This window comes from Camelina sativa, chromosome 11, assembly GCF_030686135.1.
Source record: "Camelina sativa cultivar CO46 ecotype springtype chromosome 11, ASM3068613v1".
Classification (NCBI taxonomy): Eukaryota; Viridiplantae; Streptophyta; class Magnoliopsida; order Brassicales; family Brassicaceae; genus Camelina; species Camelina sativa.
The window spans coordinates 47169967-47192078 of NC_141890.1; the positions used below are offsets into that span (position 1 = coordinate 47169967).

The 22112-nt window shown below is 33.8% G+C and overlaps 4 protein-coding genes across 4 annotated transcripts; 2 read left to right on the plus strand and 2 right to left on the minus strand.

Annotated features, from left to right (window-relative positions):
- Positions 1-252: 252 nt before the first annotated feature.
- Positions 253-1414, minus strand: LOC104726516 (WUSCHEL-related homeobox 2-like). The gene is made up of 2 exons (XM_010445384.2): positions 1045-1414; positions 253-746 (listed from the first exon to the last, which is right to left on the minus strand). Exons 1-2 carry the CDS (start codon positions 1346-1348, stop codon positions 274-276), a joined length of 777 nt encoding a protein of 258 aa, XP_010443686.1. The 5' UTR covers positions 1349-1414; the 3' UTR covers positions 253-273.
- Positions 1415-7651: 6237 nt separating this feature from the next.
- Positions 7652-8358, plus strand: LOC147935529 (uncharacterized). Its single transcript, XM_087473044.1, has 2 exons — positions 7652-7770; positions 7818-8358. The coding sequence occupies exons 1-2, from the start codon at positions 7652-7654 to the stop codon at positions 8356-8358; spliced, it is 660 nt and encodes a 219-aa protein (XP_087329170.1).
- Positions 8359-15300: 6942 nt separating this feature from the next.
- On the plus strand, positions 15301-16866 carry LOC104726517 (uncharacterized). The gene is made up of 2 exons (XM_010445385.3): positions 15301-15513; positions 15599-16866. Exon 2 carries the CDS (start codon positions 15737-15739, stop codon positions 16655-16657), a length of 921 nt encoding a protein of 306 aa, XP_010443687.2. The 5' UTR covers positions 15301-15513; positions 15599-15736; the 3' UTR covers positions 16658-16866.
- Positions 16867-20553: 3687 nt separating this feature from the next.
- On the minus strand, positions 20554-21397 carry LOC104726518 (cyclin-dependent protein kinase inhibitor SMR14). The gene has a single exon (XM_010445386.3). The coding sequence runs from the start codon at positions 21145-21147 to the stop codon at positions 20677-20679; it is 471 nt and encodes a 156-aa protein (XP_010443688.2). The 5' UTR covers positions 21148-21397; the 3' UTR covers positions 20554-20676.
- Positions 21398-22112: the final 715 nt, after the last annotated feature.

Genomic DNA, 22112 nt, shown 5'->3' on the forward strand with positions numbered 1-22112 from the left:
AGAAGTGAAATTCTAATTAATTTTTAGATTCGATTAGGTTACATTTCGTGTCGTTGAAAATGTTTCTGAGTTCATCTGGATCATGTTAATGTTACATTTCGTTTCAATTTTCAAATGTTCAATTTCTTCCGTTTGTTTTTTTTTTTTTTTTTTTTTTTTTAAACTACGAAAAGATTAAATCATGAAAATAAACTTTTATCTCCAAACAGTTCACCAAAAAGAAAACTTTCCAAAAAAAAAAAAGATAAAATAAAACATATTGAACAGTAGTCGTTACAGCGCATTTCCATTATTATCGAAACGACTAGAAGAACCACCACCAGAAAAGAAGTCGATCATAAACGGCTGCTCTCGTCCACCGTCATCGCCGAAACATACCACCGGAATATCACTCCCAGGGGCAAAACAGGAATTTCCCGCACCAGCGTCACTAGTCCCATGCGAAGGCTGAAGTGGGAATAGAGGAAGCGTCTTCCGTCCACCAGAATTGACGTTAATGCCCTCACCGTCAAAGTGATCACAAAGGGCAAATCGGTCAAATCTTGAAGACATGGACATTCTAGTAGTTCTTGCTGTTATGTCTGCGAGTTGTTGTTTCTTATGATCTGTGATCGTCCGTTTCTCGTAGCCACCACTCGGAATCACCACATTGTTTCTGTGAAGAAGATTGTTTCCGTATACATTTCCATGTTGGTGGATATGATGATCACCGACTTGCTGTAAATAGTAGGGACTAACACAACCCACTTCATAACCAGAAAACCAAAATAAATAAATAAAGACATTTAGCGATTCTCAATTTTGTTGATAACAACGAAAGATAACATAAACTGATCTTAATAGACGTCTCAAAATATTTCTAAGATCAAAATTCACATGGTTTAATAACATAACTCAAAAGTCTTTTATCTTTATTACAGAAACAAAAAAAATAAACGCAGTACGTCCACAAAATAACTTATGGTCGACGTTTTTATTGAAAAATTATATAATAGAAAGAACGGCGAAGTTACGTAAGAAAGAATAAGGATGAGAACTACGTGCCGTTTGAGCAAGGAGGAGGGTGAAAGAAACGGGAGGTTTTGTGGAGGAGACGGTTGAAGTAAGTGATACGCTCTTGTTTCTGCTTTTGACGTAGTCTAGCCTTATGGTTCTGGAACCAATAGAAGACGTTTTTACCCTCGATATGGCCGTACGCACGGAGCCTGCCGGTGATCTGCTGTATCTGATCGGCGCTAGGAGTTCGTATCCCTTGCTTGTAAAGATTCTCTAGCAACGTTATCTGATCTTTCGTTGGATTCCATCTTGAACTACTTGCGTTACTTCCTGCGTTACCTTCGTATTCCATTTAAGTGTGGTTAAAAGACCTATCTTTTTTTTTTTTGAGAGGATTAGGGTTTAAATGGGATTTATGCATTTGGGGTTGAATGATGCATGAAATTCATGGGGAGGCTCTCATATTTATAGTGCCAACTTTAGTGAGGGAGTGGAACAGAGTCAAATGAAGAGAGAGATAGTGACATGCGTGTTGTATTTTGTGCTAGGGACTCTGAAAACATCGCGTGGAGCGGCTGAGATGGTAAAAAAGAGGCTACTTTTTTATGAGAAGACAAATAGAAAGAAAAATAATAATTTGGATCTATTCTGGTTATTATTTCTAAAATCTTGCAGCAGTTTATAATATATGCGGCTACTAACAAAGATAACAGTAGTAGTTAGTATTTGACATCTTTAACCAAAAGAAAAAAAAAATGTCAAATTTTCTATAACTATACATTAATATTTTCCTACGCAAATTTAAGTACCCGGCCCTTATCTTTATGGGGATTACGAATGTTTTTTTGAAAGTGTTATAATGAAGAAGAGCCATTAAAGTTTTGGAAATGTAAGAGATAGTAAGGATAAATACGAACGTTAAATATAATAGGGCGGCAAAAGATAGCTGGTTGGATTGTGTTCTTTGTAGGTCATGAGAAGGCCTATGTATCTAGTTTGCTTCGGAAATTGACAAATCTTATATTATATCATATTTTCTTTCATATAACACGACAATATGAAGTCGAGAGTCGCTTGGCTCTTCGATTTCTTAACGATCAGATTCAAAAAGTTCCGAGCAAAGAAACAAATTCTTGATTATATTTGGTAAACCGTCAAAAACTAGAAAACTCTAGTGGCTTACTTGTTTTGCTTCGTGGTCGCATTTCGTGAATCCAATGTCGACCTTATAATTTTCCTCGGTGAAGAGGAAATTGCGAGTTCAGATTTGGACATGTCATTTCCTTTCAGATAGAGTAATGTTATCGATATCCGTACGAGATATGTATCACACATTTTCATATGTTTCTCATTAGAATTTAGAGTTTCGAAAATATACTACTAGCATACATTAAATTAGTTGAGCGGCAAAATCACCGTAACCTATACACAAACCTTTATTTGGACTATAAGTAATTTATATAAATACTACAAAAAAACATACTGCAACTTAAAAAGAAAAAACATAACTTTAAAATTATTAATAGTAGCATATACTACAAATTTTCTAATTACAGATATATACCTCTGTCTCGTACTGTATTCAAAACTTATGGAGAGCATATATATGTTGTTTATATGTATAAATACAATATTATAGTCAGATGTTTTATAATTTAGCTTCAAAACTGAAATCTAGACTAGTCAAATATAAAGTCAGAATTGAAGTTTACACAGTCCTGATTTCTGACTACCAGAAGGAAGCCATTATACGACTAGCTATCAATTAGTTAAAAGGTCATCGTATTACGCCACGAACTTTAGATATGGAAATGTGCAATATATATGTACATATATATGCAAATACTGTAAGAATTTGTGAGAAGTTGGCATGGGGAATGACAAAAATTGTGAAAGCAAAAGACATGCATGGCTTCAATTTGAGTCTCATAGGCACCTACGAATCTATAGGAGCAGAGATTTGCCTCGAGAAAGAATGAGACATATGACACTCTCTTCATTGATTTCCATGTTTTAATGAAATTGAAGCCACTTGATTCGTTCTGCATATATATTTTACTTCTTGTTTTCGTTTAATCCAGATAAGAATGATAATTCACGATGGCGATTTTATTTATTATAAATTTTAATGGTTTAAAATGGAAATGATATTGTAAAATACTAACAAATATACTACCTTAAGTAAATATATCGAGTTTTTGCTAGTATTTTTCAATATTATTTTCGCTTACTTTATAGAATATTTAGTATTCACTATTCACCATAAATATAACTCCTTACGTAGAAATTCACAATACACCAGAAGTTGTATTTTGTAAACTAATCTTACTTAAATTGGTACGTCAAAAATGACCTTTCATAGAATTTTTTTTTTCTTTTAAATCAACACATATTTTAATTATTAATGTTGAGTTTCTTTTATTAATTGTATTGTTTCATTAATAATAATAATAAAAATTAGATCGATATAGAACTTCTCATAATCAATTCTTCTTTCTTTATGAACAAAAAAAAAAGTCAATTTAAGGTAACTGCATGTAGTACAAAAGATGTTAATAATTTTTCTAGTAATTTTGTAGCATTGTCCCTCCAATCATCTCAGAAACATTCTTAAATACATTAATTATTTATAAATATTTATATATATATATATTAATATTAATAAAATATTAATAAATATTTATATATATATATTATATATATATATATTTGGTATCAATGTGAAGTACATTAATTATATTTACCCTGTGTATTTTATATATTTTTATCCCCTGTTTTAAAAATCGCTAAATGCTAGTCGGGCAGTTGGGGTGGGCCTAGCACCTAGCGAGAAAATCGGAGATTAAATGGGAATTAATCGGGAACTAGTTTTAGGGTTATTTTATTAAATTAATAATAAAATAAAAATATATAGTATTAAATATATGTATAATTCTGTTTATGTTAAATAAAATATAAAATTATAGTATTGTCTTTAAAATTATGGTAATCACGTAAAAACGTAATTTTAAAAGAAAATTTATGATTATCATTAAAAGTTTATACATTAGTTATTGTAAAACATCATAAACTCTTAATTTAAATGTCTAAATAAAAAAAATATATTTGATTTATATTTGCCTATAAAAATAATTATTATATACAAAACTAAACAGTAAGTAATTGAATTAGACGAGTTATAATCAAATTAGACGAATTATAATCAAATTAGATAGATATAATTGGATAATCGATGCTAGATAGAAATTAATCATTAATCAAGGTGGAAATGTTGTTTCTAACGATTTTATGGGGCATAATCAATATTAGATGGAAATTTTGAAAAGAGGGCTTTTATCTAATATATTTGCTCGGCACCATTTTCCCTCCGTTGGTGAATTAACTTTTAGTTGAACCATATATTTATTAGTACAATACAAGAAGCATATCATACGTGTATGACTGCCGTAAAAGGCAATTTTGTCTCTCAAATGTGTGGTGTCCTTGGGAGAAAGAGACACTTGTAGCCAAACATTTACACGTATGTATAAGTTGTCATTTTACATTAATACACGTATTATACTCTTTTATAGGTACATGATATTTTCTGCGTGTTGTACTCTTTTGTACCTACATGCTACTTTCTTTGTGTGATATGCTTACTATTATCAGTCGAAGAACTGTTATAACCCGTTTGCATGTTCGTGGCCATTGTCCCACTATTTTTTTAAGTATATCTTTTTTATTTGGACAAATTCGAAAATATTTTATTCAAACAATTAAGACGTTTCGGACCAAAACTCATACATTCGCTTAGATTCAAAACAAAGCAGATTATATGGTCTCGTCTAATAATATTATTTAAATTAGGTGTCCACAATAAACTTATAATCAAAAATTTAAATAAAAACTGTTTTGAAAACTTTACCTCTTCGGCTTTTACATATACCAAAAACTTTACTTTTACATATACTACACACATTGTACTGTTTTATACGTGCATTTACTTTCTTCGTGTACTATATTTACTATTTTTAGTCGAAAAGCTCATATTTGTGGTCATTGTTCAGTTATCTTCCAAGTATATGTCTGTTTTTTATTTGGACAAAGTCAAAGGTATAATATAAATTAGATGCCGGCAATAAAATTAGAATTATTTGAACCAAAACTGTTCAAAATTTTACTTGTTACATATACTACATGTATCGTACTCTTTCGTATGTACATGTTACTTTTTCTTCGTGTGCTACTATATTTATTATTTTAAGTCGAAGAGCTGTTGTAACCCGTCTGCATGTTAGTCGCCATTGTTCTGTTATCTTCCAAATATATATCTTTCTTTTATTTGGACAAATCCGAAACAGTCCCGTCTCAATGTTTTTTTGACCCTAGGTGAACCAATTTTTTTGGACCCTTTACACACTATTTTTTTTTTGTCCTCTTTGTTGAAGGAATTTTTCTAAATTTTGGGTGTCCCTTGGCCTTCGCTCCTCTCTCACTGCTCTTATGAACCGGGCCTGATCCGAAAGTATTATCTCAATTATATGTCGGCAATAAAATTGGAATACAAATTTGAACCAAAATTATTCCAATTTTTTTTATTTATATTCAAATTTGAAATTTTAGATTTACTCGTTCGTTCATAGTAAGTAACAACACTTTCACGCAAATTTAACCAGGTGGACAAAAGAAAGCATGGTTTTTCTTATTAACCGGATCTCAACCACCCCATCGTACCAATAACGGTAATATCCAGTGGATAAACGAGAGTTTGAACTTGGAGCCGTTGACTGCTGCCCCCCCCCCCCCCCCTCCGATGAAGTTTCCGGTAACGGGAAAACGGTTATCACCCAAATCCACATTTCAAGCTCGTCGCTTTTCTCTCCCTCTGGTTAATGGTAACTTTCCTTGCTCTCTACTCTTTTTGGCCCTCTAACATCATATTTTCAAGCTTTCACCACCTGTTAAAAATCTCATACACTTAAGTAACCTGACCCTATCTGAAACCCACCTCTTGTGTCTTTCCCTCAAACCCTATGCCAATGGAAAATTGTATACCCCATTACCTGAAAGGAAAGTCTATAGAGGGTGGATTCTCCCCTCCCCCTTGTAAGCGAATTAGAGCACCACCTCTGGATACCACGAAACTCATCAAGGAAAACTCTCTAACCTTGATCGGAAGGCTTACAAACCCCCCCATGCAGCGGATGTGGTCCCTCCTTACTTTCTTTCCCACTCAATGGAACCTAAAAGGCACAGCCACAAGCTCAGATCTAGGCAAAGGATGTTTCCAGTTTAGATTTGAGCTGGAAGAAGACTTGAAACAGGTTTTAGAAAACAGACCATACCACAAAGACTAGTGGATGATCATCCTCCAAAGATGGGAACTTGTTATCTCTGAGACCTTTCCCTCGCAGATCCCCTTATGGATCGAGATCCAGAGCCTCCCAAAACATTATTGGCAAACTGCTATGCTCCAGGCAATCAGAGAAGAGATCGGAGAACTCCTAGATATGGATATCACCACCTCCAGTGTGAAACTACAGGTGCTCATCAATGACCTACACCCTTTGTTAAAAGAAACAATAGTGGAGTTTCAGGAAGGGAGTGAAACCCATATCTCCTTAGAGTACAAGAGTCTAAAAAACCACTGCCTTTACTGCATGAGATTGACACACGAGAAAAATGTATACCCGGGTTTTATTGTGGAGAAAGAAAAATTAGAGCATACCTCCCTCCCAAAATTGCCGGCTGAATCGAAAGAACCCCAAAGGAACTACTATACACCATAGGATAACTTCATGGCCCAAAACAGAGATCAAATGACGCTGGCATCGAAGCTTCCCCCTGAGACTCTCAAGTATTAAGCCCATTGTTAGCCAGGATGCGATTCTACCTCCCTCTGAAACCCAAAACACAAATGGAGCTCCCACAAAGAAAAAACGAGGACGACCTCCTCTTCATAAACCGTAAAACAAAAGTCCTATGAAGCTATTTGGAGCAAAATCAAGTAAACGTAATAAGTATTTCATCCAAAACTCACCAAAAAGAAGATAATCTAAGGGTATAAGATCAACCCATAAAGGACAGACGAGCAAAAATGCAAATGAGGAACCAAGGGGAAGATTGATACCAACAATGGTAAAGAAGAAGGTGGATTTTCACAATCCACCCCTTCCTTTTCCTCGAAGATTCTGAGCTGGAACTGTTGTGGGCTGGGGAATCCCATAACAGGCCAGCGGCTTCGTGAGATGCACTCCACAATCTCACCTGAAGTGTTATTCCTCATTGAGACCAAGCATTCAGATGATGTAGTGCTAAACTCTCTAAGCTGGATGAAGTACCCATCAAATCACTTGGTCTCCTCCCATAGCCCTGGTGGAGGGGGCTTAGCTTTGTTCTGGAAAAATGATATTGAGATCACAATCTTAGAAAGCTGCCAAAATTTTATAGATACAAATATCAAGGCAGAAGGAAAGTGGTTCTTTGCCACTTTTGTCTATGGTGAACCCGACAGGTCGAAAAGGAAAGAGATTTGGAGCTCACTCACTAGTCTGGGGATAAATAGAGAAGAACCATGGTTCCTAACTGTGATTTTAATGATATTATCGACGCCTCGGAGAAATAAGGAGGTTTACCTCGCCATGAAGGAACTTTCTTTGATATTCGTTCACTCATGGCAGAATGTGATCTGTTTGATCTAAGACACTCAGGCAATTTTCTCTCATGGAGGAGGAAACGTAATGAGCATCTAGTGTTTTATCGCCTTGATCGTGCTATGGCTAATGGAAGTTGGTCAGAAATTTATCCTTTCAACCGAAGTGAATACCTACGCTTTGAAGGATCAGATCATCGCCCTCTTCTCACCCAACTAGACCTTACCAAACGAAAGAAAAAGGCATATTTCGTTATGACCGAAGATTGAGATCAAATGAGGAGGTCTCAAAAATCATTAGAGAGGCATGGTCTCATGATGCGAATAAAGATGTTGAGGAAAAAATAAAACGATGCAGAACTGAAATTATCACCTGGTCAAAAGCCAAGTATAGAAGCAGTAGAGAGGTGATAGAAAAACTCAAGAACCAACTGGATGCGGTGATGTCAAGTCCTGAAGTCGAACAAAATGATATCTCTTGCATCAATAACAACCTGCTTTTAGCATATAAAGCTGAAAAGAAATTATGGAAGCAGAAGAGTAGACTGTTATGGCTAGCCCTAGGTGATAAAAATACAGGATACTTCCACTCTGTCACCAGAGGTAGAACCACCATAAAAAAAGTCGAAAACAAAATCGGGGATGCGGTTTATCAGGAAGATAAAATCTTGCAAGTAATAACTGACTACTTTGATGAGCTATCAAACCATGTATCTCTGATGACATAAACCGATCACTTATTACAATCCCCTCCGCTGAAGAGATAAAACAAGCTTGTTTCTTGATACATGCTGACAAGGCACCGGGCCTATATGGTTGTTCTGCAAGTTTTTTCCAATCAAATTGGGAAACTGTGGGACCGAATATAGTTCTTGAGGTCCAGGGATTCTTTACCTCTTCAAACCTGTAGAGCTCGATCAACAAAACACACATCAGACTGATCCCCAAAATCCAGAGTCCTCAGAAGATGACGGAGTATAGACCTATCGCTTTGTGCACAGTCTTTTACAAAATAATATCTAAATTACTGTCAAAGAGACTACAACCTGTGCTACCTAACATCATCTCTGAGAACCAGTCAGCCTTTGTACCGAAGAGAGCCATTTCGGACAATGTGTTGATCACACATGAGGCTCTGCACTACCTCAAAACCTCTGGGGCTACCAACCGGTGCTTCATGGCTGTCAGGACAAATATGAGTAAAGCCTATGACAGAATTGAATGAGAATTTATCAAACTAGTCATGGAACGGATGGGGTTTCACCAAAAATGGATTCAATGGATTATGCTATGCATATCTACGGTTTCCTACTCCTTTCTCCTAATGGATTCAGTTCAAGTAAGTGTGGTACCACAAAGAGGAATTCAACAAGGCGATCCGCTGTCCCCATACCTTTTTATCTTTTGCAGTGAGGTTCTTTCAAGCCTCTGCCTTAAAGCACAGCATGATGGAAGACTATCTGGGATAAGAGTCGCTCTTGGATGCCCCCGCATAAACCATCTCCTGTTCGCAGACGACACCATGTTCTTCTGCCGATCAGACGCCAACAGTTGCAGAGTCCTGATGGAAATCCTACGGAAATATGAAACAACATCAGGACAAATGATTAACAAGGAAAAATCGGCTATAACCTTCTCCTCGAAGACGTCTGAGTCAACAAAGAATATTGCACAACAATTGTTAGGAATTCAAAGAGCAGGTGTACTTGGTAAATATTTAGGGTTACCTGAAATGTTTGGGAGAAAGAAATGTGATCTGTTCAACCAAATAATTGATCAAATACGACAGAAATCTCTAAGCTGGTCCACAAGGCGCCTCTCCACTGATGGCAAAACAACCATGCTCAAAGCAGTCCTATTTGCAATGCTGACCTATACCATGTCATGTTTCAAGATACTGGTGTCTCTTTGTATGTGAATCCAATCAGCTATGACCCGGTTTTGGTGGGATAACTCTACAGATCAAAAGAAAATGTCATGGATTGCAAGGAACAAAATGACTAAATCTAAGAGAGATGGAAGGTTGGGTTTCAAGGATATTACCAGTTTCAATGATGCACTGCTTCCGAAAGTTAGCTGGAGAATTCTCACCAAACCAAACTGCCTACTAGCCAAGATCCTTTTTGGAAAATACTGTAAATCAGTACCTTTTCTTGAGTGCATTGTCTCATCAACAACCTCACATGGTTGGAGGGGGATCTGCGCGGGTTGTGATCTCCTTAAGAACCAACTGGGAAGGACGATAGGCTCGGGAGCCACCTCTCGAGTCTGGTATGATCTCTGGATCTCTACATCATCTCTTATCACCCCAATGGGGCCTCCCACAGAGCAATCTCAGAACATGATAGTGTCGGAGCTTATCTGCCCAATCTCAAAATCATAGGATAGATCAAAAATCCTGCAAATTATCCCCCAATTTGAGCATGAGATCCGTACCCTCCACCCTAGCAAACTGGGAGCTCCTGATAGATACATTTGGCTGTCCACAAAGTCATGAGACTACACTGCAAAATTGGGCTATCACAAGGCCACAAAAAGTGAGTTTCTAAGCTCAAACACGCATGTTAATGCCAATGACTTTAACTGGCTGAAGAATGTCTGGAATCTGGACTGTCCGCGAAAATCAAAGTTCCTTATCTGGAAAGCACTAAACAACGCTCTACCCACTGGTCAGAACCTACAGTTGAGAGGAATTAGCCCAACTGCACGATGCCCTCATTGTAACGAAGAGGAATCGGGTCTCCACCTCTTCTTTCATTGTCCATTTGCCAAAGCAGTTTGGGATCTTGCCCCGTTTAAACACTTTATTCACATATCGCGAATCACTGACCTCTTCTGTGGTGTTAACAAGCTGGTTTGCCTCCCACCCACGGGTATTGGCAAGGGTCCCCTTGCTCCCCGGCTAATGTGGATGCTTTGGACCTCCCGCAACAAGAAAATCTTTGAAAACCGACAAATCTCTACTGCAAAAGTTCTAACCTCAGCTATCATTAATGCAAAGGAGTGGTTCTAGGCGCAGGAACAACCGCCCACATCCAACCTCTCATCCCAGATCCAAGAAAATCTCTCGCATCGACATGATGCAACCCACTGCTTCACTGATGCAGTCTGGCGTGAAGACACGAAAGAAGCAGGATTTGGTTGGGTCTTCATTGACAACCATCCCACATCTGATATCTCCGGTAGCTCTACCGCCCAAAACATTGTTTCTCCGTTAGTGGCCAAGGCCACAGCTCTCCTTCTCGCAATCCACCAGGCCTAGGAACTTGACATCACGAGAATCACTTTTGCTTCAGATTCACAACAGTTGATCAAAGCACTTCATTCAGAGTTTTCCTCGAAGGAACTCTACGGGATTCAACACAACATTCTTCAGTTACCTCTCAAATTCGATTTTTGTTTTTTTACTTTTATCCGAAGAGAGTTTAATGAAAAGACGATAGGGTAGCTAAATCAGCATTGATTTTCTCTACCCACTGTACCGACTTTTAATCAATAATACCGATTCGGGTTTTGACAAAAAAAAAAAAAAAAAAAAAAGATTTACTCGTTCAGATCCTAAATTTTTCGTTCCAAAAAGTTAAACTGGAGCCAAACTTAAATCCAAAAATATATGAAATATATACTAATAATTTAGGATCCAAATACCCAAATTTTTTTATTTGAATATCCAAAACTCCAAATTTATCTGATTTACCCGAAAATATGGAATTTTACCTAAAAACTTTTGTTTATTTGCAGAAAAAATTGGATATTTAGTAGTTCTGAAAATATATATTAATTTGATCCAAGTCCGAAAGAACCTGAACCAAAACCAAACGTAACTTTTATATTTATCATATTAAATTTTAAGTTTCTAACCTCCAAAAACTCAAACTCAAATGGTTTGTTTCCAAACTCGAGCCATGCATCCGAATTGATCTAGTCTAAACTCCAAAAAAAACAAACAAATAATATCAAAACCAACTTAGAAAAGGTATAGTGAGACTTTTGCAAGAGGTGGAGCCGGTATCTAGGAGGTCTTAAAGCTATCAAGGATATATGGAGCCTTAATTGTAGAAAAAGGAAATTTTGGTTTTTTCTAGTGCAACAAAGAGTGGTGAGAGTATGCAAGCTGTTAATGACGAAGAGTCAGGTTGCAAGAGAAAGAGACAACCTGATCATGGTGCAGAAAAAGGAAATTTTGGTTTTTTCTACAATTAAGGGTTTAATTGAGTTATTAAGGGTATAATTGAGTTTTTCTGTATTTTAAAATCTACTCTACCAAACTTAAAAAAAAAAGCATAATGAGACAAATTGAAGAAAAAATGTCTTTTTAAATCAATTTTCCCTTAAAAAAAAGAAGTATTTTTTTTTATTAAATTTAGGAAGTATACAAAAAAGAAAAAATACAGAAAAAGGAAATTTTGGTTTTTTCTACAATTAAGAGTTTAATTGAGTTATTAAGGGTATAATTGAGTTTTTCTGTATTTTAAAACCTACTCTACCAAACTTAAAAAAAAAAAAGCATAATGGGACAAATTGAAGAAAAAATGTCCTTTTAAATCAATTTTCCCTTTCTTTTATTCATCTATCTAGTTTATTTTTCAGAAAAAACAAAAAAAATCTGTGAAGTTTATTAATTGCACTGTTCTTGAAGATTGGATAGTCTCTCTCTTTCAAAAGATAGAATGTTTTAAGAAAAAACACGTAAATTAAGAAATGATTACTTTAAAAAAATCAATCAATTATAAACAAGACTTCATAATATAAAATATAAAATTAATTTTAAAGTTATATAGAAATTAAAAAACATCTTATGCTATAAAATAAAATAACTCTTCTAAAACATCCTATATTATGAAATGGAAGAAGTATTGTGTATGACTTTTTTAGTTTAAATTAAAAATTATAAAGATTAAAATATAAATAAGCAAAGGTCTACAACAAACGAAACAGATAACCAATAACAAGCAAAGGTCAAAATTTTGAGATATTATATATGTATTCCTTTTTTATTACACCTTTTAAATTTACGCTGTATATAAATTTTAGCATTAATTCTTTCGTATTTACCTCTATGGCTCTATCTAATATAGATCTTATAAACACACAAGTTAGTAAAGCAAGTCACTTGCTAGTTGATACAACTAGCTCATTATAATCACAACGCTCGAAAAATATCTATTGAAAATTTGAAATCTGATTTAAATAAACCATCAATGAGGAGGATCACGCCACGCTCCAACTGCTGTTAATAAGTAATCTCTTCTCTGGGTCTTCTGATCCGACTGATTTAAATAGGGGTGGGCATTTCGGTTTAAGTTCAGGTTCGGTTTGGATTCGATTCGATTTGGTTTGTTCGGTTTTGTAAAAGCTCTAACCAAACTTGGTTTGGTTTGTGTTCGGGTCGGTTTATGTTCGGTTCAGTTCGGTTTGGTTTGGTTTTAGTTTGGTTCAGTTTTAATTCGTTTTAAGAATCAATTAATATAACAAAATAAAATTGATTATGATTTTATAATAGTTAATTAATCAAATAAATTAGAAAAGATAGAAAATTAAAATTAAAACCTAATATTAAATATAATTAAATTTATATTTATATTTAGTTAATTTTATTAGAAAAGTTAAAATAATGTAAAATATAATAAAATGTAAGTGGTAATAGATAAGATCACATTTTTATAATTTTAATAATATTTTTAATTAATTTAAGAAACACATTCGATTACTGGTTCGGTTTTAACCCAAACCGAACAGAATCATTTGGGTTGAGAAGAAGCATAACTGAATGGTTGGAGTGTAAATGTCCACCCCTAGATTTAACTTAGCTGTGAGGTTTTTTTTTGGTCTCGGTTAAACTCCTGTTCTTCAGCTGAGTCTTCGATTTATTTGAAGCTACCTGGTTATGGACTGATGATGAAGATGGGCTATGGTTTGTTGTAAGGCCCAAATGAAAAGTTAGAAGAAAAGCCCAGAGAAATTAAAAGTCCGTAGAGTTTCAATCCATCGTCTTCTTTTTAGCAAATTAGAACAAAGCCTCTTATAGATACCGATTAGATATTTTTCTCGGAACTTATATGTATATGTTTTATATTCATTAAACAAAACTTATAAGTTTAAGCCAATTCTTATGAAAAGATAAATAATATATAAAATACATTTTCTTGACAAAGTTAAAAATGAACTTTTTTAAAACAAATATATTATTTTTGTGTGATGTTTTTTTTTTGTGTGTTGTATGTAGAAATTTAAAAGAAACAACAAAAAATTAGCAAAGAGTGAATGTGAAAACACAATTTCTGTCTGTAAATAATACTACATCATAATTAATTTAAAAATCACCGATAATATTGGAATCCAAAACAAAAGAGAGGAGAACAAACCAGCTATAATGAGTTTGTGGGCGACGGTTGTCTATAACCTTTGGTTCTGTCTTATTTATTATCTTATCCAATCATATTTTCTAGGTTTCCCCTCGTGGCTTCTTCAATTATTTATTCCTCACAACCCTTCATTTTTTTTTTTTTTTTTTTTTTAATTCTGTAAACTTCTTCAAACAAAAGTGAAAGTGTAATTTCTTCATCAAGTGTAATTACTTTTTTTTTAAAAAAACTCAAAACTCAATATTGTATATATTGCTAATTCTATAATATTAAAACTGCTATTTTCTCATTTACGTATTTTGAAATCAGACCAAAAAAGTAATGTGAGTAAACTACTTTTAAAGTTTATATTGTTGAGGAAGACACGCGGAGGAGAATCTTGGTTTTTATCGACAACAAAAAAAAAAAAAGAAGAGAATCTTCGGTTCATGTCTATGACTGTTTTATTCACTGTATAAGCTCAAAACTAAAATAAAAACAAATCTTTTCGTTGCTTCTAATAAAGAAAAAGTAATTATTTGAAAATAGGTTCAAAAGATATGAAACTTGGAAAAAGGTTTTAACGGAATAATACTATATTTGTAGTAGTACACAAATTACAAAATAGCTCTAGCATAAACAATACATGTAAAATAGCATGTACTCTCTACAGTATATTAGTAGCATGTATTTGTATATGGAGCTGTCGTTTGTTTTGTTTATTTCGACAGGAGCCAAAAACCAGAAATTCTTTTTAATTAATACTAATAATATTTCTAATAACTGCATTTATTAAATAATATTTTGGAGTTGAACAAAAATACAGAAATAGCTATAACGTGGACCGTTCAGTTCTTGTCTATACATAATATATCAATATTCGTTACTAATATTTTATTTTCGGGAAATATAAAATGAAACATGTACAATCATTGTAACCATAAAAACACATTTATATTATAACCAAAATTACTATTTTATGGCAATACATCAAAATTATGTTTTCACACCAAAATGCAAAAGATGTAACTGAAAAGAACAGGTACCTCTGTTTATTGATGTTTAGAAAATATTAAAATTTTATAAATATTGATGAAAACAACCCTGTTACTATTTAAAATAATATTCTACAAAAAAAAAAAAAATCAAATGAAGTAAGCTCAATTTTTAGTAGAAAACTGTATCCAAATAAATACTGAGTAAACAATATGATTTAGTATTAGCTTAGTATATAACGTTTTACAATGTATTTGGAAATTAGAAGTTATAACCATAACCAACCTTAAGTCCATATCATTATACAAACAACTACTTTTACTTTAAGACAAATAACAAATAATTAGACTTTTAGGTTAAATTTTGAGTTAAAGGCACCAAGACTTGGGGACCTTTTGTGCCAAGTATTTACAAAGAACCCAACTTGTGAACCTAAATTGCTGTGAAAGAGAACTTCTTCTTCTCTCTTGTATATCACTCAAAAAAAAAAAAAAAAAATCTATCTTTCTCTTTCAATCTTAAATATATCTGCTCACCATCAAGGCAAGTTTCCTTACTTTGCTCCTCTAATCACAATTTTAATCGCTGTCTAAAAAATATCTAATATCCAAAAGTTTCACACATTCAGGTTTTTCTTCCTCAAATCTTTAAATATGGTAACCAAGTCTTGCTCCATTCCTCTGTAAATTCACACAAATCCTTAGCCAAAAACTTAAGGTTTTTGTTTTGTGTTCATGTGATGTGAGAATTTGCGTCGAAGAAAAAGATGAAGACTATTAGTGGATTAGGTATTGGGTTAAGTTTAGTTTTTGGGTTTCTTCTATTAGCACTTGTTGCAGAAGTCTATTACCTTCTGAGATGGAAGAAGCACAAGAAGAGAGTCATAAGCCAAGAAAGCGAAGAGGAGAAAGAAGAAGAAGAACAACAACAAAACGGATACGCCAAAGAACTTATCCAGCTCTTCTGCTTCAAAAAGCCTCAACCTTTACAGCACAGCAACAATGGAGGAAGAGAAGGTAGTGAAATCTCAAGGGACCAAGATGGGGATCAAGATTTGGAGCTTGGGTTGATGAAACATCTCAACGGAGGAGATCTAGGGTTTGAAGCAGAGCTCATGAAGCTTCACAACCAGAGGTTTCTCTTCACAATCATGGAAGAGACGAAAGCAGATTTGGAATCTGAAGATGGGAGATCAAGATTGGGTTCAAGATCAAGAAGAAGAAGCTTGAGTGATGTTCCCAATGACTGTACTACCCCTGGATTCACTCCATTGGCTTCTCCTCGTACGCTAAAGCCATCATCTCCTTTGGAGTCTTACCCACACCATGGATTCAATCCTCTGTTTGAATCAGACGGTGAGCTTGAGTTTAACAAGTTCTTCAGGTCGTCTTCTTCATCACCTCCACCAAAATTCAAGTTCTTGAGAGATGCTGAAGAGAAGCTGAGGAAGAGATTGATTGAAGAAGCCAAAAGAAGAGAAGGCTTAGCTTCTCCAAAATCGGACCTTTCGACTGTAACGGAAGGTTCGTTTCTCAAGTTCATGAATCCTCCCCCTGCGATGAACAGAGAGAAGAAACAGAGTATTATTCAAGAATCTAATGAAACGGTGTCGTTTTCTCCTACTTCTTCATCAGGTATAAATCTTAGAATGTTGTTAGAACAAAAATCCACAGTGGTTGTTGTTTAGTATTAGCATCTCTGTCTCTTCTTCTCTACTCTCTAATTTTTATTTTTTGTTGAAATTTGTTTTTTGTTTTTCTCAAGAATTTCAATTTTTTTTTTTTTCTAAATTGTGTGAATTCTTTATCTTTTGTTTCTCTCATTCTTATGATGTTGGGAATGATTTCTTCTGTACGTATCATCAATCTGAAAAATTTGCAGATGCTTGTTTGTTAATCTCGTTAAAAGTTCTTTAAGCTATAAATATATGTATATTTTGTGTAAAGCTTGTAGAAATAGTTTAAAGTAACATTGTGTTAGGTTTGAAAGTTGGGGTTAATAATTCAAATCTTTACGGCGCCACAAGTTGAAGTTAAACGATAAAAAGTGTTGTAAATTTGTAATTAGTACAAGTGCTTTTGAGCCCGTAAATTATGGCACAATAAAGCATGAGTTTTAAAAAAAATAAAAAATAAAATTAACACAAGTGTATGTGATTATTACTAAAATTTTGATGCTTTCTATTTTGAATAAAAACTCTGCAAGTGAAAAATACTACTAGAACCTTTTTGTGTTGTCTGAACTAGAAAAATTCAAGGCATCACGCGATGTATCGCCGAAAGGTTTTTGTTTTTATTTCACTTACCTTTTTTCCCCACAGTTTGCTTTTAGGAAATATACCTACTTACACCTATATGTGTGTATTTTTGGTTCGGTTCCAAAGCAACAACCCAAACATCAAGATAGATTAAGTTAACTACTATGTGCCGTTTCTGTATAAAATTCATAATTCTAATCAGCAATTTATTTGTAAAAGTATCAAACTGAAGCACATATCTAGGAGAATAAAAATTAGGGTAACCAGAAACCTGAAATAAATTTGAACTCACATTATTATAATGTATGCCAAAAAGTCTTACTGGACCACTAACCATAAGACTTTATTAGTGGTTAGTTAGCGACATTTTTCTCATCAGAAACTCTTATTTATTTTGTATCACTTTTGAGAGTAATCGGATGTTTTTAAGTCACATATAAATTCAATTTAGATTTAGAATTTAGACAGTGCAGCGAAAACACCTGTATGAAACAAAAACTATAGATGCGTACGTAGTGTGTTGTTCGGACAAATGGTATAATAAACACATACGGCCTACGTAAAAATGTATGTATTAGATGACACATGTGAACATGGAGGCACGTGAAAGAACACACGTCAACCTCATAGCCCCCACTTTTAAATTGTATTTTCAAATCTTGCTTTGGACATTGGATTGGAGCCAACTCTGGCAAATACTTTGACTATGATTGGTTTGTTAATCCTTTGTATATTTATGATTTGTTTGATAAAACTATGTGACTGTACTCGACCAACCAGAAAGAAAAAAATCATTATAACAGATGTTATAACGTCTTCTGATGTTCTGTCATAATCAGTAGTTCAATATGAACAAAAAAGTGTTTAGTAGAAAGAGATGCCAAAAGATTTTAAGTATCAAAACTTTAAAAATACAATCCAATACGAGTCCAAAACCTCTGATGTCAGTGACTAAGCCTAATCTCCACCGTTGACACTTCGAGACAAAAAATTTCAAACAATTTTCAAATAGACCATATCTACATTGAAACCTACTGCTGGAACGAATCATTTAGATATAAAAAAAGGACTATCCATAATTCCACATTGATACGTACGTTGAGGACCTTTAGAGGTCTTCACTCTTCAATCCTCTAAGCTGTAATCTCGTTTAAAGTAAATTAATATGCGATGTATGACATATTAACTGAACTACTGAAGTAGTCAGTGAAACTCGAATTTAGATATGCATTATTTTACATATTTTTAAAGATCACCACTTGTCGCCAACAAACAAAATAATATAACCAGTTGATGTGTTGAACTGCCCATTACTAGTTAATTTATAGTTGATTGTTTTTATACTTATGGTGGGTTCTGTGTATGAAGATTGAATAGACAACGTAACTAATTAAACAATTGTAGTTTTGTGATTTCGTCTAGATTCAGTTGGAATAACTTATTTGGCCATTGCAAAAGGGCTCGATCCAAAGATAAGCATGATCTTCTAAGTCTTCTTTCTTAATTAACACGATTTTGGAAAGGAGCAAAGAGATATCACATCAGTCGCTTAGTGTTAACTCTTCTCAGTGACGTATATATGTTTGGTTTGCTTGCTTGCTTACTGTCACAATTCATAAACAACGTCAGTCTGAAAACTTGCGTAAGGTGATTTTGGTTTTTCTAGACGACGCCGTTTCGCGTGTATTTTTACGAGTTTAGAACAGATAGGCCCATTTAAGAAAAGTAAATGGGTTTAGGAATAAACAAAAAAAAATCGAAAGAAAAGAATGTTTAGAGAGTACTAGATAGAGTATAGGGTGATGATGGATTTGAATTTGATAATGCATTTTATCCTTGAAAAATGAAAACCATATATTAAGGCTCCACAAGGACGACACCATTGTTGATAAGATTAAGCACTCGGTGTGACCGTGTGAAGCATGCATATTTCCTATAGATTCTGACCCAATATCCAGTTATGAGATTTTCTTCTAGAAACGTGATCTAAACTTCCTTAAGGAAACAACACTTTTTTCACAGAAGACCATTTACACTCAAGGCTGCAACAATCCAAACTCAGTGAAGAATTGGCTCCAATGTTACACTTACACATGCGGAACAATGTCGAGTGTTTTCACGTACAAATCTTTTGATGGTTGGGATATGATTGTAATATGCATGTTTTTTTTTTTTTTTTTTTTTTTTTTTTTTTTTTTTCTGAAAGTTTCAGCATCATGATCCTTGCATCCCTTATACTTATGTGATTCCACATCGACCACATGTGTGTTTCATCTCGCAAAGTGAAAGAAGGCAGAGTATTGCGTAACAGTGATCTTATTTATATTTTGGAAATTCGTTATGCTAGTTTGCTATATATTGTGCATTATGAATTTTTACTGAATAATTGGTTTAGAGTTCTTTGAATTATTGGTTTTGAAGTATTCATTTTTCATTGAAATTACCGAAGTTGGACTAGACTAAAATTTGGTAGCAACTTGAAAATTTACATTATTTTAAGTTGAATGTATATATATCAAGTGCGATTTATAGATATAAAGTAATATCATTAAATAATAGTAGTATGATTTACCTCGAGAGGGGAATATTTTTGGTAAGAATAGGATGTGTGGGAATGATCAAACACGAACGCATGTTTGCTTTTTGTGGGGGGACAAAAGTCAAATACACTGGAAAATTCAAGATTCAATCTTAAAGTTCCCTAACCCCCAAGACATTCAAAAAGTCAACTTCTTGATTGAGATAGATTAACCATCCATGGGTTTTGTGGACATTTTTAACTTAGGATCCTCCAATTATTATTTTTTTTAAGTAGATAACGCGAAGAGACATACCATACATCTTACTTCTTCTGTTTGAGAGTAATTGTTATTTATAAGTTTTATAGTTTTTTTCTCTCTTTCTTTTAGTAATTGTGGGTATATATACACACTAAAAATTATGTATATAATTTCTTTTATTAATATTTTTTTTAATACGCTTAAAAATGTTCCAAAATGTAAACGCAATTTATATTGCACTCTGTGTTTGGCTGTTTAAATTTTACGTAGTCATAATATTAAATTAACGTCAAAGAAATTAGGCATCATATCATCCAAATCGAATACATGCAAAATTTAAATGAACAATACACTCATAGTCTCATACCATGTATTTTGAATTATATGTGTATTTACCGTATCGAACATGGATCACGTACGATCTAGCTCTCAATATTCTTACCAAAATTATTTCAAAAACAGACGGAATTTGATTTCATATTTGTTTCAAGAAAACACTAAACTTTTGTTTAATTCTTAACTATTGGTTTCAGATAATCACATTAATAGCACACCAAACCCTAAACGTTAGTTTTCCTTATAATATATTAACACAATAATATAGCGTATAAAATTATAGGTAACACAAAAAAAAAAATATCAAGCTTATACAGATAAATTGTATATCGATTAAGATCTAGCTTTCTTAATCTTTTTACCAAAGTCTTGAAGAATAGACGGAGGAAACATGGATTCGACCTCTCTAGCTACATCTAAGAAAACTACCGATCTCTTTACCCACATGGCTCTCCTCTTCATCGCCGGAGTAGCTTTGGGCTTTCTCGGTGGCCGAGGAGGACAACAACACACGCTGTTCGAGATCCTCGGCGTCTCTGGGATCTCTACACTAGAAGCTCCATCAACACATTCCCATTTTCGTTTACCTCTCGGTCCATCTTGGAGCTTTTCTTGTTCTTCCTCCTGTTCTTGATCCTGTTGTTGGTTTCGTAGTCTTTTAGATTGATTTTCTTGATGAGGGAGAGATGATGATGAACCAGGAGAGTCGGGTTTTGATGGAACTAGGAGACTCTCGGGTTGTTGTTGCATGGCTAAGATATCTTTGCCGTCAGGGAATAAATGAAAGATCTTAATATTTGACATCTTTTCACAAACAGGGAGAGAAACAGGAAAAGAGAGAGAGTAATATATTAAAAGAAAAAAATAATGACCACTATGATATCAGAAACAACAACAAAATGTCGATAAATACATTGAGGTATACGTGTATATATGTGACCGTGTTTGTATTATCGTACATATGTTTGATGTATATAATTAAGGAGCAAAGAAATTGAAATGGAGATCTTGATAAGAGTGTATGTTTGATATTTGTGTGCCGTGTGCGCTTGATATATATACTAACAATTAGCGACGAGACCTCCAAATCGACAAGTGAGCGAGGCATGCAGACCGTAAAATGACGACTTCTATTTATTAAAAAAATTCTAATATTATTGTGCATAATAATAAAAAATCCCACCCCACTCACTCAGTCTTATTATTATTGTGTCTACAACAACACTAACTAGTATAAATGGTCTCATTTATCTCCCACACTAATTCATAATGATAAACGCATATAGTGAAGCGTCTTAATAATTCTATTAGATAATACGTAAATATATTATTAGATGAACTATATATAGGATCAAGATTTAATGTCGTGACTGGTAATTTGTTTCTAAGCATGCAAGTTCAATGTATTCTAACTGCAATGTTATAAAAATGTATTAAATCATTATAAACTTATGTATAGCATTAGTGTAATTTAAAACTTATGTGGGTCCTGAATCAGAGAAATTGAAATGAAAACGCACTTTGTGCGAGGGATCCAATGCAACGGAAAAAAAAACATAATAGTATATGAATATCTTTCTGCATTTATGCATTTACATACAAACCACAACCATATAATTAATTATACTTTTATATTATCATTATCTCTTATCTCTTTATATAGTAATTGTTACAACTTTAGCCATAAAAAAATCCTTCTTTCTCCAAATATACTCAGATAGTCAGATTCATGTCTTTGGCTTGTTTTTTTTTTTAGGGTTAAAAGATGG